The following is a 16,777-nucleotide window of genomic DNA, read 5'->3' as shown; positions in this document are numbered from 1 at the left end:
AGTGATGTTCAGGATTCACTGGGATTGTTGAGCATGATTATCAAAATCCTAGCAGGAGGTGCCAGGGCAGTGTTTCGCAAACCTTTAAGCTGCGGCACATTAATCTCAGGGCCGCGGCTGAAGGGCACCTGGAAATGCGCAGATTTCAACGTGATGATGTCACGCACATGTCATCAATGTAAGCACATATGCAGATCTCCTCCAGCCATGGTCCTGAGCCTCCTATTACCGCCGGTGGGGGAAGGGGGGGGGTGTGCTGCAGAAGGAGAGGTGAGAAGGAGCAGAGGCACCGGTGAAGAGGAGAGGTGCAGGCTAACTACAGAACGTGCCTCACGCTGTGCGAGGCACGTCCTATAAGCAGTAGCTGGTGCTGGCGCCTGTCTTCCTTGCTGGCATCTTGCGGCACACCTGGAATCTGCCGCGGCACACAGTTTGCGATGCACTGTGCTAGGGGCTAGAAATTTAATTGGGGAGAGCGGGGCACAAAACTGAAGGTTTGACTAGGGGGCTCAATACCTTTTCACCACCCTGCTGATGAGAAACCTAAACTTTTCATAGCTCAAACTCTGCTCATCCATAGGGTCTTATCCTCTCTCTTTTCACATGCTCCCTTTTTGATACAAGTTTCATAATTGTCTGTAATTGACTCTGTTAGTCATATTACTTCCTGTCTTTTTAAAGACACAGAAAGAACAGGATATGAATAACTTTCTCTTGGGAATCATATAAATCATTTAAAAACATATAACCATTGAACCATTCACACATATCTAAGAACATAAGAATAGCCTCACTGGGTCAGACCAATGGTCCATCAAGCCCAGTAGCCCGTTCTCACGGTGGCCAATCCAGGTCACCAGTACCTGGCCCAAACCCAAAGAGTAGCAAAATTCCATGCTACCAATACAGAGCAAGCAGTGGCTTCCCTTGTGACTTTCTCAATAACAGCCTGTGGACTTTTCCTTTCTTAAAACCAGCTATGTTATCCGCTCTTACCACATCCTCTGGCAACGTGTTCCAGAGCTTAACTATTCTCCGAGTGAAAAAATAATTTCCTCCAATTGGTTTTAAAAGTATTTCCCTGTAACTTCATCGAGTGTCCCCCTAGTCTTTGTAATTTTTGATGGAGTGAAAAATCGATCCACTTGTACCCGTTCTACTCCACTCAGGATTGTGTGGACTTCAATCATATCTCCCCTCAGCCGACTCTTTTCCAAGCTGAAGAGCCCTAACCGTTTTAATCTTTCCTCATACGAGAGGAGTTCCATCCCCTTTACCATACTGGATCAGACATTGATTCCAGCATCCTTGTTACAAGAGTGGCTTATCCATTATATTACATTACATTACATTAGAGATTTCTATTCCGCCTGTGCCTTGCGGTTCTAAGCGGATTACAAAATTGGAAGAAAACTGGACATTTCCAGGAAGTTTACATATCAGGTACATAACAAGTTTACATATTAGGTAAGAAGAGCAATACATTCAGGTTAGGAAGATTATTACATAACATTGAGGGAAGAAATATTCTGGTTACAGATGGAGGTTGCTTATATAGCGTTGAGGGGAGAAATATTCTGGTTACAGTTGGAGGTAGATTGTTTAGGTTTCTGAATATGATTTTGGGGGTTAGGTTTGAGGAGTTGGCAGGTCTCTTGGCAATATCTACATATTCTAATGGGGAGAACCATTCCCTAACTAAGAGGCATTCACCAAGCCCATCAACAATTATGCTGTAGGACTAGAACAGTTCTTGGGATGGACCGAACCAGTCAAGTTTTCAGGATACCCACAATGAATATGAATGAAGTAAGTTTGAATACAGTGGAGATAGTACATTAAAATTTATCTCATGCACATTCACGACAGGTATCCTGAAAATCTGACTGGTGGGTGTGTCCCGAAGACAGTCCCTCCCGATCCCCGCAGTCCGGGCATCCCTTCCCCTCATCTTCGCTGGCGATTATCAGTTCTCTCTCCATGCAGCCCAAGCCTTTTCACAAGTCACAAGTGCGTCTGCCCCGAAACTTCTCCTCTGACGCAACTTCCTATTTCCACCTGGGCGGCTTATGTCAGAAAAGTTTTGGGTAGCCGCACGTGACTTGTGAAAAGGCTCAGGTCGCTCAGAGAGAGAAAACTGAAAATTTCCAGCGAAGGGGAAGGGAGGGAGGTGCCCAGACCATGATGATCAGGAGAGAGGAGGCCGCTGGACCGTGCAATCACAAGGGCTGCTGACCATGAGGGGTGAGAAGTGAGGCAACGCATGCAAGATACTGTGGGGACAAGGCAACCAGGTTTTTGTCCTCCCCGTTCCAGCGGGTTACCCGCGGCTAGCTGCGGGTAACAGTCACTGTGTCATGCTCTATTACCAACCTCAAATGTTTATTTACTTGTGGTTGGAGCAGGGACTTCAATGCTTATTCATTCACCCACCCCACCCCCCTACTGCTAGAGGAGAAGCTGTACAGTGAGGTATGTACCGCTCCCTCTTATCCCTCCACCTTGCACCCTTTGTCATTATTACTATTTTTTTTCCTTTTCCTTGTAGCCCTAGCCCTGGTATACAGAAGATCACTATTGTTAATTATGTTATCCAGTGGACAATTGATGACCTGTTATATTGTATGCATAATTATAAATAGTTAACTGCAAATTTTTATTCCCCCCCCCCCCCCCCCGGGTCTTTGGCACACTTTGTCCTCTTTACATGGTCTAGGGAAGGGAAGGTTTGGCCTTAATAAGGAAGGTGAAAATCTGGATAAGTGCCAGGATTAAGGGTGAGTCCCAGACTGGTAGTGCATGTTTGTTCTTCTGTATGTAAAGGGCGGAGAGAATCTAAATACATATGGGAGTCTGACAGTTGTTGGGTTACTAGTAATTAAGAGAATATTGTAAATAAGTGGGATAAAGGACATATAATAGGAAAACCACCACAGCTGGTCTAACATTGAGCTCTGTAAAATAGAAAATCAAATCTGGAATCGTGACCTGAATGAAAGTATTTAAGCTGTCAGAAGCATTCACAAGGTGGTTGAGTATCACTCCTATAATGTAGCAGAATATTGTTTTTCTTTGTTGATTTATATTTGGACTAAACAAAGAACGAGCATAGTCTAAGGTAGTCCTCAGTCTTTGACGTATAAGGAGAGGTCCAAAAAAGTGTTGGAGATACCCCCATATTAGAGGAAGGTACCATCACTATAACCAGAGGGGGCACTCTGGTAGTGACAATGTTGCACTGGCTGCCAGGATCCTTACAACATTTAAACTACATATTATACTGCATTTTATTGTATATTTATTAGTCTAGTTAATAAAAATTGCTTAATTACAAATAAAAAAAAATTTCTACAAAAAGGCTATGCCTTGAGCAAAGGAAAGTCTAGAAAAAAAAATGAGAAAACAGTTGTTGGAATATAGTTCAGTAAAGAATTTCAAAGCAATTTCTAAAGGTCTGGGATTCTACTGAACCACAGTGACAGCCATTATTTCCACTTAAAGAAGATATGGTGAATATTCCCAGGAGAGACTGTCCTGCCAAATTACTCTAAAGGCACAGCAACAATTTATCTGGGAAGTCACAAAACTTCCCAGAAAAATATCCAGAGAACTTCAAGCCTTTCCAGCCTCAGCTAAGGTCAGTGTTTATGACTATACAATAAAAAAAGACTGGGCAAAAAGGATTTTTAAAAATGTAGTCTTAATGCTTGTCTCACTATTTGCAAAAACACACCTGGATGACCCCCAAGCATGATGGGATAATTTTATATGGCAGATGAGTCGAAAGTGGAACTGACAACACAGGTCTCATGTCTGGTTTAAAGCAAATACAGCATTCTAAACCAGGCATACAGTATGACTGCAAGATTTACATGATAGAACTATGTATACAATATTTGTAAGTCACTTGGATAAAAGAAGAATAGAAATAACTATATTTTTGAACATTAGTTAGTATCTATAGTCTTAAACCACAGCAGATATTATCATTTTCCAGACAATAAAAAAATAGAAACCATCTTGGCTTTGCAGCCATGATCAAGTCATTTATCTCAATAGCATAAGAACATAAGAACATAAGAAGTTGCCTCCGCTGGGGCAGACCAGAGGTCCATCCTGCCCAGTGGTCCGCTCTCGCGGCGGCCCATCAGGCCTAATTGCCTGAACAGTGCCCCTGACTAATTTTGTAACTGCCTCTAATCCTATACCTACCTCTACTTCTATCTGTACCCCTCAATCCCTTTGTCCTTCAGCATCTTTCTCTATTATAAGAAATTTAATTTATAATTTATATTTTTAATATTTTTCTGTATAAGCAAAATGTAATATGTAAGTTGCATAAATTTAAGAAAAAAACCAAAACAACAAACAGTCCATCTCTGACTGTAGCGGCATTATGGCAGGAATCCATTCCCGTTTATCATCACTTCCACACTGTTGATCTTTTCACCATGTTTCTCACCCATCTTCTTCCAGCATATCTGTTGTTCTTGATCAATGGTCAAGTTCACATTGACCTCGAGTGCATCCCTTGGGAGATGTGGACCTTCATCTGAGATACGCCAACACAATTTATCCTAGTCCATCACTTCCACCATTCTACAGGGCATCCTAGAGACAGAAAATTAATATTAAATGCAGCCAGCAAAAAGATATATATCCCAGTGTAAAACACTGCTTGACTTCTAATTAGCTATATAAGGTAAAATTTATATACGAGTGTAAATCAAAAAGTAAAGGCAATTGAACATATCACTCTTCCACATAGACCCCCATGCAAGATGATGCATTTGTTGTATTGTTCCAAATAGCTTCTGCCATCCTGCAGAGAAATTTCTCAGCTGCTCCCATACCCAAGTGAGCACTGCTTCCTTTACTGCATCATGCTTTGTTTTTTGCCCTCTGGGTCACAGTGATGCACCCATACCTTGTCACTGGTGACAGTTCTCTCCAGAATACTCCGATTTCTTCATACCATCTCAGGAACTGAGTTACAACTTCCACATGCTGTTGCAGATCAGTAAGCTGTTTGGGTAACAATTGTGCGGAGACTTTCGTGTATCCAAAGTCATTTTGCATTATGGCAAATGCAAATCGAGACACCATTATCCGGTGGTCTTCTCTAATCAAATCATGCACCTGTCAGCAGGGCTGAATTAATGGGTAGGCCCAGTAGGCATGTGCCCAGGGCCCAAAATAGTCAGGGGGGCCCGCTGAAGGAGGACAAACAGACGAGCAATTTACCTTGCCAATTTTTTTTTTTCCAAATGGCAACGGCGGACCCCTTTCCTGACATCAACGGCAACGGCGGACCCCCCCCAGCATCAACAGCAACGCAGCCGGCTGCTGCAGGAAGGTCCTGCGATGACTGCTTCTACCGGTTCATCCCCCTCCGACTTCACTAACTTCTTCCATAGCAGAGACGGCAGACACAGTCATCGCAGGACCTTCCTGCAGCAGCTGGCTGCGTTGCCGTTGATGGGGGAGCATGTTGCCGTTGATGCCGCTGGGGAGGGGGGGGTGTTGCCATTGATGCCGTTGCCGCCAGCTGTTCTGCATTTGTTTGGAGGGAGAGAGAGAAAGGAGCATGGAAGGGTGGTGGAGGCAGAGAAAGGGGCTGATGGAAGTGGGGGGAAGGGAAAGGGGCGAGAGACATAAGGGGGAAGGATACTGGATGCAATCTGGTTGGAGGGAAAGAAAGGTGGCAGATGCTGATGGAAGTGGGGGGGAAGGGAAGGAGAGAGATACCAAACTATTGGAGGAGAGAAGGGAAGATAGATGCCACACCAATATGGGGGGAAGAGATGGAAGGGAGAGGCAGACAATTTCTAAAGAGGCATAGAAAGAGCAGATGCCATATGGAAGAGGCAGAGAAAGGGCAGACAGTGGATGGAAGGAAGAGAATGATGAGAAGATGAGGAAAGCAGAAACCAGACAACAAAGGTAGAAAAAAAAATGCAATTTGTTTTATTTATTTCTTTTTGCTTTAGGATAAAGTATTATTATAGCTGTGTAAATAATCATTTATTAATAGAAAATGGAAATAAGGTGATCCTGTTTATTGGACTAATTTTAATACATTTTTTACTAATTCAGAGACAATAACTGCTTTCCTCAGGTCAGGACAGGGATACTGTTAACAGCAGTAAAGTTTACTGACCTGAAGAAAGAGGTTTTAACCTCTGAAAGCTAAGTGAGAAATATTAGTCCAATAAAATGATGGCCACTAAATTTTCTTCCCGCCATGCCCCATGCCTCCTACCCATATGCAAGGTATAAATTGGTGGAATTCCCAAAGCCTTGCCAGCTGAAGATCTCTTCCTCTAGGAAGGAAGGGGAGATTTGTTAAGAGATATTTGGATGTTGCATAGAAGAAAAACTGTACACTGGTATGGTAATCTTTGTTGTTTGTTTTGAATTTTAAAATAAAAGAAAAAAGAAGTAAATAAGAAAATGGGTAAATACATGGGGGCGGGACAGGGGGCCCAGTGTACTTGTGTGCCTAGGGGCCCTTGACAAATTAATCCTGCCCTGCCTGTCAGTGTGCTCTTGTGTACACAATGTTGATGGGCAACCAGAACAACCTTCATCGGTTACACCTGTTCTTCCTGCTTTCAAACCTTTTTACCCACTCAAACTTTTCATTGATTCATGGTGTTATGTCCTTACTGAGTCAAGATCAGATAGTGAATTTCCACAATACTCGTTATTAAAATAAGACTAGCCTCAAACATCTATACTATGCCCTGGACATATTGTTAAATGTTTGATTATGACAGAAAAATGTCCAAATCATGTCTGCCTTAGTCCCGCTCAGACCATGCCTCCAACATGCCCCCTTGCGATTTAGACACACTGCAGACGGGCACCATAAAAATCCATCTATAAAACAGATTTCCAAAATAGTAAATTGGAAAGATTTGGTGAAAAAGATGCCCACCTGCCCTTTAATAATAATAATCAAAATAATAACTTTATTTTTTCTATACTGCCATAATCTTGCAACTTCTAGGCGGTTTACAGTGAAGAGAGCTGTACAATCAGCGAATTACAAGGTAAGAACAGGTAGGAAGACACTGAGTAGTCAGTGATTACAGGTTACAAATAGGTTACAGTATACTCTTAACATGTTACATCAAAGGGGATGGATGCCACATTTTGGATGTTTTTCTTTTTTGAAAATGAGCCTCTTAGTGTGAACTAGCTTTCCTGATGTAAAATTTAATTTTGGACTTCTCTTTCTAAGCTGTAATAAAATGTTGATGGGAAATTTAAGATATGGACCGAATGAAATAAATCACCTCTATGATCTGATTTAAAAATTAAAATAAACTAGTTTGAATTATATTCAAGTTTACAGAAGCCAATGATGATGCGTTTTCAATAATGGTGAAGCTCTATCAGATCTTCCCAATTGGAAAATTAATCTTGCTGCAGTATTTTGTAAAAACTGCAGCCTCTTAGATAACGTCATGGTAAACTCTCCATACAACAAATTATAACAATCCAGGTATAGTAATAAAACATCTTAGGCAATAACTTCAGAAACAAAATGCTGAAAGAGTGCAAGTGCTAAGGCTGCTCTCTCCTGCCTCTCCGGCTGCCCGGTCATTCGCGGTCAGAAAATACTGCGAATGACCGGGAATCACTGACCGCGAATGACCGGGGGAGCACTGTACACATAATATCTTATTAATTCATAATGGTAACCATAAAATAAATGTTAAAAAACCACAAAGCACACTATATGCAGAGAAAATGTTAATTATCATTTACATTTGGGGGGTTTCAAAGATGTCAAGGAAGATGACATTAAAATATGCAATGTCACACCTCAGTAACTATAGAAAAATAGACAAATATAGTGCAAAATATAGACAGCAGATATAAATTCTCAAAACTGATACATTTTGATCACTAAATTGAAAATAAAATCATTTTCCTACCTTTGCTGTCTGGTGATTTCATGAGTCTCTGGTTGCGTTTCCTTCTGACTGTGCATCCTTTCTTTCATTTCTTTCTGCACTCGGGCCCAACAATTGTCCCTTTCTATTCCCTCCCTCCTTCCTTCCTATGTCCTTAGTGCCCCCAGTGCCTCCTTCCTATGTCCTTAGTGCCCCCAGTGCTCCTTCCTATGTCCTAAGTGCCCCTTCCCGTGTCCTTAGTGCCCCCAGTGCCTCCTTCCCATGTCCTTAGTGCCCCCAGTGCCTCCTTCCCACGTCCTTAATGCCCCCAGTGCCTTCCAGCCTTTGTCCCACCCCCTCCCCCGAAGCCAGCCTGCTTCCCTCCCTCCCAGTGCTCCTTCCTATGTCCTAAGTGCCCCTTCCCGTGTCCTTAGTGCACCCAGTGCCTCCTTCCCATGTCCTTAGTGCCCCCAGTGCCTCCTTCCCACGTCCTTAATGCCCCCAGTGCCTTCCAGCCTTTGTCCCACCCCCTCCCCCGAAGCCAGCCTCCTTCCCTCCTTCCCTGCCGCACCAAAGCCAGCTTCCCTCCAGTGCCGATTCAACCCCTTCTCCCTCAGTCCATCACTGCAGCTGCTTGCCATCCAAAAGCCTTCTTCCCAACATCAATTCTTACATTGGAGAGGAAGTTCCAGGCCAGCCAATCGCTGTCTGGTTGGCCCAGAACTTCCTCTCCGACATCAGAATTGACATCGGGAAGAAGGCCTCTGGGCGGCAAGTAGCAGCGGCGGCGGACCAGGGGAAGTAGTTGAATCGATGCTGAAGAGAGGTAAGAGAGGCTGCAGACCCGGGGGGTGGGGTTGAATCAGGCACTGGAGGGAGGCTGGCTTTGGAACAGCAGGGAGGGAAGGGAAGCGATCGCCTGTCCCTTTGGCCCCGTGCACAGGGACAACGGAACAGGGGATTTAAAAACGGGACAGTCCCATTCAAAACAGGACATATGGTCACCTTAGGCATGGCAAACGCTATACAGTTGCATTTGCCGCACGGTATTTGCTACTGCAGCTTTGTAAAAGGGGCCCTATAATCTTGAGAACAATAATTACCATGGACAGAATCTAGCATTTTTTTTTTGCCTTTATAAATGCATTTTGCTTTACTATTATTTTATAAGTTGTTGGGGTTTTTTTTCATACCGCTAGCCCTTTATGCTCATATTCAGTTGCTATACTCAGTGTACATGGATAAAGTGGTGTGATTATGTGTTAACCTATTTTAAAAGAGTGGAAGCAGACGTTCATAAAAAGAATAAAGTGATAACGCTGCTTCTAAATTTATGCATTTGCCTTATGCATAAATTTATTTGTTGAACCGGTACGAATTAAAAAAAATAACGGAAAGACCTTTTACATCAGCGTCTTACAACTCCCATTGCATTATTCCCCACAACGAGTTCCCACTTCAACAATGCACCGCCGTTGCGGGTTTATATAGCAACACTCCTTAGCTGCGCCCTCGTGCAGCGATTTGACGGTTCGTGAAGGTAGTCATACGCATGCGCCAAAAGATCAGGTGATCTCTAAGGCTATGGCCCCTCCGTTGCTTGCGCGAGTGAGCCCCCCCCCCTCCCTGACATAAGTTGATTCGTCCCGCCTTGCCGGAAGCAGGAAGTTGCGTCAGAGGGGACGGGACACCGGAGAAAGAAAGCGGCGGGTCTCGTGGTGGGCGAGCTTAGGTATGAGTTTGATGGGGGGGCGGGGTCGAGGGAGAGGAATTGTAGTTCCCGAATGCGCGTGCTGGGGGTGCTCGCTGTGTGAAAGCAGTCGAACGCCAATGAAGGAACGAGGGAGCTCTTCCTCCGACACCTCACCAACAGCTTAATGCACTTGGTGTGAAGATTCTGCCCTGGTGCCTCTATGGAGTTGTAGTTCAGACTTTTCCTTATTTATTTCTCTAAGAGTGCCCAAACTCTATGCAGTGTGTCAAATCTAGGTCTGTTCTCTTAGGGTTCTGCGGCTGGTGGCATGATTGTTGCGGGACTTTCCAAATTCTTGGTGGTAGAACCGACGTTTCAGCCAACTAGGTCTGGTTCTGTCTGTTAAGCTGCTCTAGGAGGGAGACTTTTTGGCCACTTCTTAGTTTGGAACTTACATCCCACTGCAGTGTGCCATTTATGTTCCTTGATTCTACCCTTTGAAATCAGAACTGCAGGTGTTCTAAGGGGATCTGACCCCCTCCCCAGCCTCAAGCCCCCCTCTGCTACAGAGATATCTAAGCTTCACCAGCTGAAGAGGTTTCCTGCATGAGTCTCCACATATGCTGTCTGAGCGGTGCTTAACTCGCCATGCTCATTTCAGTCAGCACACTTGTGTATGTATGCTTTTCGGGCATGCACAGAAGTGGCTTTGGAGGCTGAAGTGCACCCTTTGACTTAAACTGTGCTTTGGCAGCATGTGCCAGGACTTATCTATCTATCTGAAATCGGATGTGTGTATGTATGTTCCAGCATAACTCTGAAATGTATGGACAGATTTCAACCAAACATAAGACTTACTATCTGGGCACAAATACTGTGGGGGGAGGGGGGAAAATACTCTGAGGGTGGGAAAGGGGTGACGTAGAAATGATCAAAAATGACAGATATTAGTGTCTGACAGATATTAGTGTCTAACCCATAGTTTTCAGGCTCACTGAGATGAATATTGACAACTCCCAATGCCATTTAACTCCAAGTTCAGCCCCATAGAGAGGGACATTCCTGTGGGCCATTCATTTTGGGATAAATAAATATCTGGGCAATGCTGGGTAATCTGCTAGTATAGGATACATCTTCAGATGTTGGAGTGTGGGCATCTCCACCAGCAAATATATGTTTTAATGAAGCTGGGGGTGGGGGGTTCATAGCAATACATGCACTCGTTAATGGACTTCTGTTTACACCCCTGGCCCTAAGGCTGCAGAGCAAGGCTATTAGAAATAGGTAGGAATGCTAGTATTCAAATAGCCAGGTCAGTTGGACAAGATATGCACTTCTTGTATTGACCAGATAAATGCAATGGGTAGATGGCCTAATGGAACATTCTGTAAAGGCCACAGGGTACTTGGAGGCTGGATGTTTGGGTAATAGTCTTACTGATGTTGTGACTGTTAGAAGTGAAAGGGAAGAGGTACTGGGTGTGAACTGTAATGAGAATCTTACATGCTCAACTGTCCTAGAGGAAAGAGGAGGAAGATGACAAAAAAGTGTTCTGAATAGGAAGTAATAGCCTACATAAGGACATGAGCAGTGCCTCTGCTGGGTCAGACCAGAGGTCCATCCCGCCCAGCAGTTCGCTCGTGCGGCGGACCATTCAGGTCAAGGACCTGCATAGTAATTCTCTATTGGTAACTCTTGATCCATTTTTCCTGCAGGAAATCATCCGCTCCTCTATCTATATCCTTCAATCCCCTTATCCTTCAAGAATTCATCCAAACCCTTCTTGAAACCCTGTAGCGTACTCTGTCGTATCACACCCTCTGGAAGCACATTCCAGGTGTCCAGATGGTTACCTTCTGTAGCTGGAATATGGCCTTGGCAATATAGGCAGGAATAGTTTGGCCTTTTTCTGCTGTTACCTACTGTATTACTGTGAGATACAGTTTAACATATTTCCTTATTCTTTTTTTAAGGTATTGGAATGGATGAATTAAGTCAGGCCCTGGCAGGCAGTTTTTCAGTGTCCCAGGAACTGAACAGCACAGCAGCACCTCATCCTCGACTGGCACAATACAAGACCAAGTACAGTTCCTTGGAGCAGGCAGAACGGAGGCGCAAACTGCTTGAGCTACAGAAGTTGTAAGGGAACTTCTGCTGTATTTCTGCATTTGAATTTTAGAAATTGAATAGCTTTAGTCCTATCTTAATACTAAATGTTCTTAAGAAGCACATCCTTCAGGGAGATCCAGTTCATGTAAAATATTTATGGTTTTTTTTGAACAGCTTTCTATAAGGCTCCTCACCAAAAGCTTTTATTGAAACCAGATTGTCATAGAATAAGAGAAAATGTCCTTTCATTTGACTAGAAATGGATTGAAAGGTAGGAAGTAAAGAGGGTAAAGGGTCATGGCCTAAAACTACAGTAAATAGTGATATTCCTTGTTAGAGAGGTAAATAGCGGATTAAGTTTATTATTAAGTTTATTAAAAGTTTGTTGTACACGCAATGTTCAGTGCGTATGACAATAAAAAATTGGGAGACAAAATAAAACAATTTGTACAAGTAAACATACAATGCATGTACACAAGTAATTAGCGATTCATAAGGGAAGAGGGGTGAACTACAATCTTTAAGGAAAGTAAAGGTCATAGAAACATAGAATATGATAGGAGAAGACCATATGGTGGAGCTTGTTAAACTGTGAGTTGAGACATCAATGGTGTCAAAAGCCACATTTGGGGGGGGTCACAACCTGGGTAGGCTGTCTTCAGGTACATACTTACTCTGTACCTCCAGGGGAAGGAGGATCATATGATTTTATTTGGCCAAGATCACTGGGTCGCAGCCACAAAAAGGATTGGTAAGCACTGCTACATATGTATATGTTGTATTGTTCTTCCATCCACACCAACTATTCAGCTTTACAGCTACAGTGGAGAAATACCCTAAATCTTAGAGCAGTTAGCCAAGGACCAGTGAAGTATGTGATCTTGGGCAAGTCACCAAACTTTCATTGCCTCTGAAAAAGATGTGAGCTAACTCCAAAATCCCTTCCCTTTCTTCTGCCTTGGAGATCTTTTTGTCTCCCTCCCGCCGTCTGCCTGTCTTTCTTTCTGTCTGTCTTTCTCCTTGCCCCCTGTTTGTGTATTTTTCTCTCTCCCTGGCCCCCTTTGTCTTTCTTTCTTTCTGTCTGTCTCTCTCCCTGGCCCCCTGTCTGTCTGCCTTTCTGTCTCTCTCCTTGCCCTCTTCGTTCTCGTGCGCTGCCTGCCTGTCTTTCTGTCTCTCTCCATGGCCCCCTGCCTGCCTGCCTTTCTTTGTCTTTTTCTGTGGCCCCCTTCTGTCTTCCCTCCAAAGCAAACCAAGATTGTTCCCTGCCCCCCAGCACACCCCTCCCTCCAAAGCAAAGCAAGTTTGCTCCCTAGCCCCCTTTCCCTCCCCCCACTTCCCTGTGCAGCAGCAGCATTCTCTCCCCCTCCATTTCTCTGTGCAGCAGCAGCATTTCCCTCCCTCCACCCCACTTCCCTGTGCAGCAGCAGCAGCATTCCCTCCCCCTCCATTTCCCTGTGCAGCAGTAACATTTCCCTCCTCCCACCCTACTTCCCTGTGCAGCAGCAGCATTCCCTCTGCCTCCATTTCCCTGTGCAGCAGCAGCATCATTTCCCTCCTCCCACCCCACTTTCCTGTGCAGCAGCATTTCTGGCCGGCTCCCTTACCCTTGCCAAAGTTATTTTTGAGTTTAAAGCTGCTGTAGCGGCTCATCTCACGATCCGCACCTGCATCGGAAGCCTTCTCTCTGATGTGACGTCAGAGAGGCTTCAGACGCAGGTGTGGCTCATGAGAGGAGCCGCCATGGCGGCTTTGAACTTAAAAATAACTTTGGCAAGGGAGCTGGCCAGACCGCAGGCCGCAGAACAGTACCTGGGGGGGCCGCGAGTTTGACACCGCTGTTAGACGGAATGAGAGCAGGAGGGTGGAGTCGCCTCCGTGCATCCCTGCTTCACGTGCATCTGCATGCACAGAAGAAACCACCACTGACTCCTCCTACTGCACATGCGAAGCTACGGACGCACGGAGCCACAAGGTTTGAAGTGCGCATGCGTGCTAAGGGAATTATTATTCCACTTGTAGTATGGGATTGCAAATCAGAGAGGAAAGTTTAGAACCAAGGATCCTGAGTCAGGAGTAATGTAAGGAAGCATTCTGCACATAAAGTATGTGTGTGTCTGGGAGGAGGAGTCAAGATTGCGGCAGCGTGAAGCTTGTGGTTTTACCAGCGGTCTAGGAGCTTTTTCCTTTAACGTACCTTGCAATGCCTCACTCTAAACAGAAGGGTAGTGTCTGTGCTGAGCCCGCTGCGGCCCGGACTTCTACACCTATCCAACGTTCTATCCTGGACTTTGCCACAGCTTCTTTTGGCCCCGATGCTCCAGGAGGTAGGCTTGCGCTCTCTCCAACTGGAAGAGCGGCTGGGGATTTCAAGCAGGAGGTTTCTCTCTCCCCTCCGGAGCCTGTGCTGCCCCCGCACCCTGCTCAACTTGCGGTCCAATCGGAGGTTCCTTCTACAGAAGTGAGCGCTGGGAGACCCCATATCAGGAGCTTGGACTCGCGAGAATGGAAAGAGAGCAGTGAGAGCCAGTATTGTTGCTAGCTCTGAATCAACAAAGCCGGAGAAGATTTGGGACTCTCGAGCGGTTAAACATCCAGGTGGCCAGATCTTCACAAGAACTGACAACACTTGTAAGTACCGTAGATGCTTTGTGTAAATCCTTGAAAAAAAACCAAAGGAGACTTTTCAACGGAGATAAAAGAAGTTAAGGACAATGTGGTAAATAGTCAAGCTATAACTAACAATTTGATAAAGGAACGAACAATTTTGAGTAAAAAGATTGAACAAATGGAAAATTATAACCGAAGATTAAATGTGTGTGTTGAATTTCCAGAAGGCCTTGGGGGTTACACCTATTGATATGTGGAAAAGGTATTTAACTGAAATACTAAAGTTTTCCCCTGAACATTTACCTCCACTGAATAGAATTTACTATTTGCCAAAAATGAAAATTGAAGGAACCGTTATTACCAACAGACTCTCTCAATGTCACTGAATTATTAGAAACCTCTGTTTCTGAATCCACAGAGAGAGCCACATTGTTTATATCTTTTGTCTTCGAACAAGATATGAATGCAATTATGCGATTGTATTTTCGAAATCCTCACCTAGTGTTTTTAGGAAAGAAAGTATGGATGTTACCTGACGTCACGAGAACAACGCAGGAGCGAAGAAAACTATTCTTAGCTATGAGAGTAGAGACTTTGGCCCTTGAAGTGACATTCTTATTAGCCTATCCATGTAAATGTTTGAGTAATACACCAAAACAATTACGAGCTTTTTTTAGATTTGAAAGGTCTGGCTACTGGGAATGTTTAAGAGCAGGAAGGAAAGAGGGGGTTAAATGCTGTTAAACCTTTCAAGTTTATTGTCATTTTCTTAAGTTTGATGTCTCTTCAATTTATTCAATCTCCTCTCCCCTCTGTGTTAGTGGTCTAAGAACGACTTAAGAGACTGGGATTGTTCTCCCTTGAGAAAAGGAGACTGTAAGGGGATATGATCGAGACTTTCAAAATACTGAAAGGAATCGACAAAATAGAGCAAGAAAAAAAATTATTTACAATGTCCAATGTGACACGGACAAGAGGACATGGACTGAAGCTAAGGGGGGACAAGTCTAGGACAAATATCAGGAAGTTCTGCTTCACGCAACGAGTGGTGGACACCTGGAATGCTCTCCCAGAGGAGGTTATTGCAGAATCCACCGTTCTAGGATTTAAAAGCAAAGTAGATGCACATCTCCTTACGAGAGGCATAGAGGGATATGGGTAACTAAAATTACGCCAGGTGTACACCTGGCTGGATCGCCAGACTTGATGGACCGAAGGTCTGATCCAGAGATGGCAGTTCTTATGTTTTTATATTCTAAGAAAGATGGACTATTTTTCTTGTAGCAGTATGCAAATGTGTTGTTTCATTTTCTGTTTTACTTATACAAGAGGAATATTCTTGTGAATAATGTAAAAATTTCAATAAATATAAAGAATTTAAAAAAAGTATGTGTGTGATGGGGGAAGGATGCTGGAACAACAACTTTCTATTGGAGGCCATGGAGGGAAATCATTACTGGAAGTCAAAAAAGTGTAAAACAAGCTTAGAAGATTTCTGATTGTAGAGGAAGAAAGAGTAAATCCAGAGAAGTAGGTTTTGTGGTACTCATACAAGAGGGAAAGCAGGTGGACATAGTGGTCTGATGGTTATCTGTCATAATTTTTATGTTTGAAGCAAAAGTTTGCAAATTTTCTTTGTACAGTGGTACCTCAGAATCCGAATGCCCTAGAACTTGAACGACTTGGAATCCGAACTGTTTTTTTCCTTAATTTTTGTCCCGGAATCCAAATTGTAAGCTGTGCTCAGCCCAAAGCTTCCCCTCTGACGCAGCTTCCTGTTTCCGCCTGGGAGGGAAGCTTTGGGCTGAGCCCCGCTTTCAGTTGCCGATCTTGTTGCCTTTGCCGATGGGGGTCCTGATCTTGCTCCCTATGCCGGTCTTACTATCTGAGTTTGTGGACCAAGGAACGGATTAATCCAGTTTTTGTTTTCAAAAAATGGTCTTAGAGACATTTGGAACATTGAGATAAAGCATCAAATTAATGCATCTCAATGGCCACGACTTTGGTCTTGGAGGTTAAAATGTACAGTGTCAGCATCTATGAGACAAACTTGGTGTTTTCTTTTGCATAGAGCTTTTTGGACCCCTGTTCGTTTACAAAAGATAGATAGTTCTAAGTCTAATAGATGCTGGCATTGTCATATTGAAGCTGGGACATTAGATCACCTTTTATTCTATTGTCCATTTATTTTATCATTTTGGAAATCAATTTGGCCTCAAATTAATAGGATGTTAGAAAACCCGGTAGCCTTGACATATGATACTATTTTATTTGGAACAACTATGAGAGCAAGAAGTCAAATTTCGTCAAGTAACAACAAACTTTTGTTTATTTTAACTGGAATAGCAATACAACAAATAACATACAATTGGAAAAAATATAACAGGTTAAATTACAATTTCTGGTGGAATTCTGTATGTCATATATACAAAATGGAACTCACCATTGCAACGCAAAAAGGTTA

The 16,777-nt window shown here is 43.7% G+C and overlaps 1 protein-coding gene across 4 annotated transcripts in view; it reads left to right on the top strand.

Moving 5' to 3' along the window:
• Positions 1 to 9,500: 9,500 nt before the first annotated feature.
• Positions 9,501 to 16,777, top strand: part of SNUPN (snurportin 1) — a 42,906-nt gene continuing 35,629 nt past the window's right edge. Inside the window, exons 1-2 of one of the 4 annotated variants that reach the window (XM_033920956.1) lie at positions 9,501 to 9,636; positions 11,571 to 11,736. In XM_033920956.1, the coding sequence (XP_033776847.1) occupies positions 11,579 to 11,736 (158 nt within the window). In that variant the 5' untranslated portion in view covers positions 9,501 to 9,636; positions 11,571 to 11,578. Of the gene's footprint in view, positions 9,637 to 9,700; positions 9,985 to 11,570; positions 11,737 to 16,777 lie in introns of those variants that run through there. The other 3 variants (XM_033920959.1, XM_033920958.1, XM_033920957.1) reach the window with 3 other exon arrangements.

This window comes from Geotrypetes seraphini, chromosome 14, assembly GCF_902459505.1.
Source record: "Geotrypetes seraphini chromosome 14, aGeoSer1.1, whole genome shotgun sequence".
In the NCBI taxonomy this organism is placed as follows: Eukaryota; Metazoa; Chordata; class Amphibia; order Gymnophiona; family Dermophiidae; genus Geotrypetes; species Geotrypetes seraphini.
The sequence above is the reverse complement of the archived record's forward strand: the minus strand, read 5'-3'. Positions and strand labels throughout refer to the sequence as shown.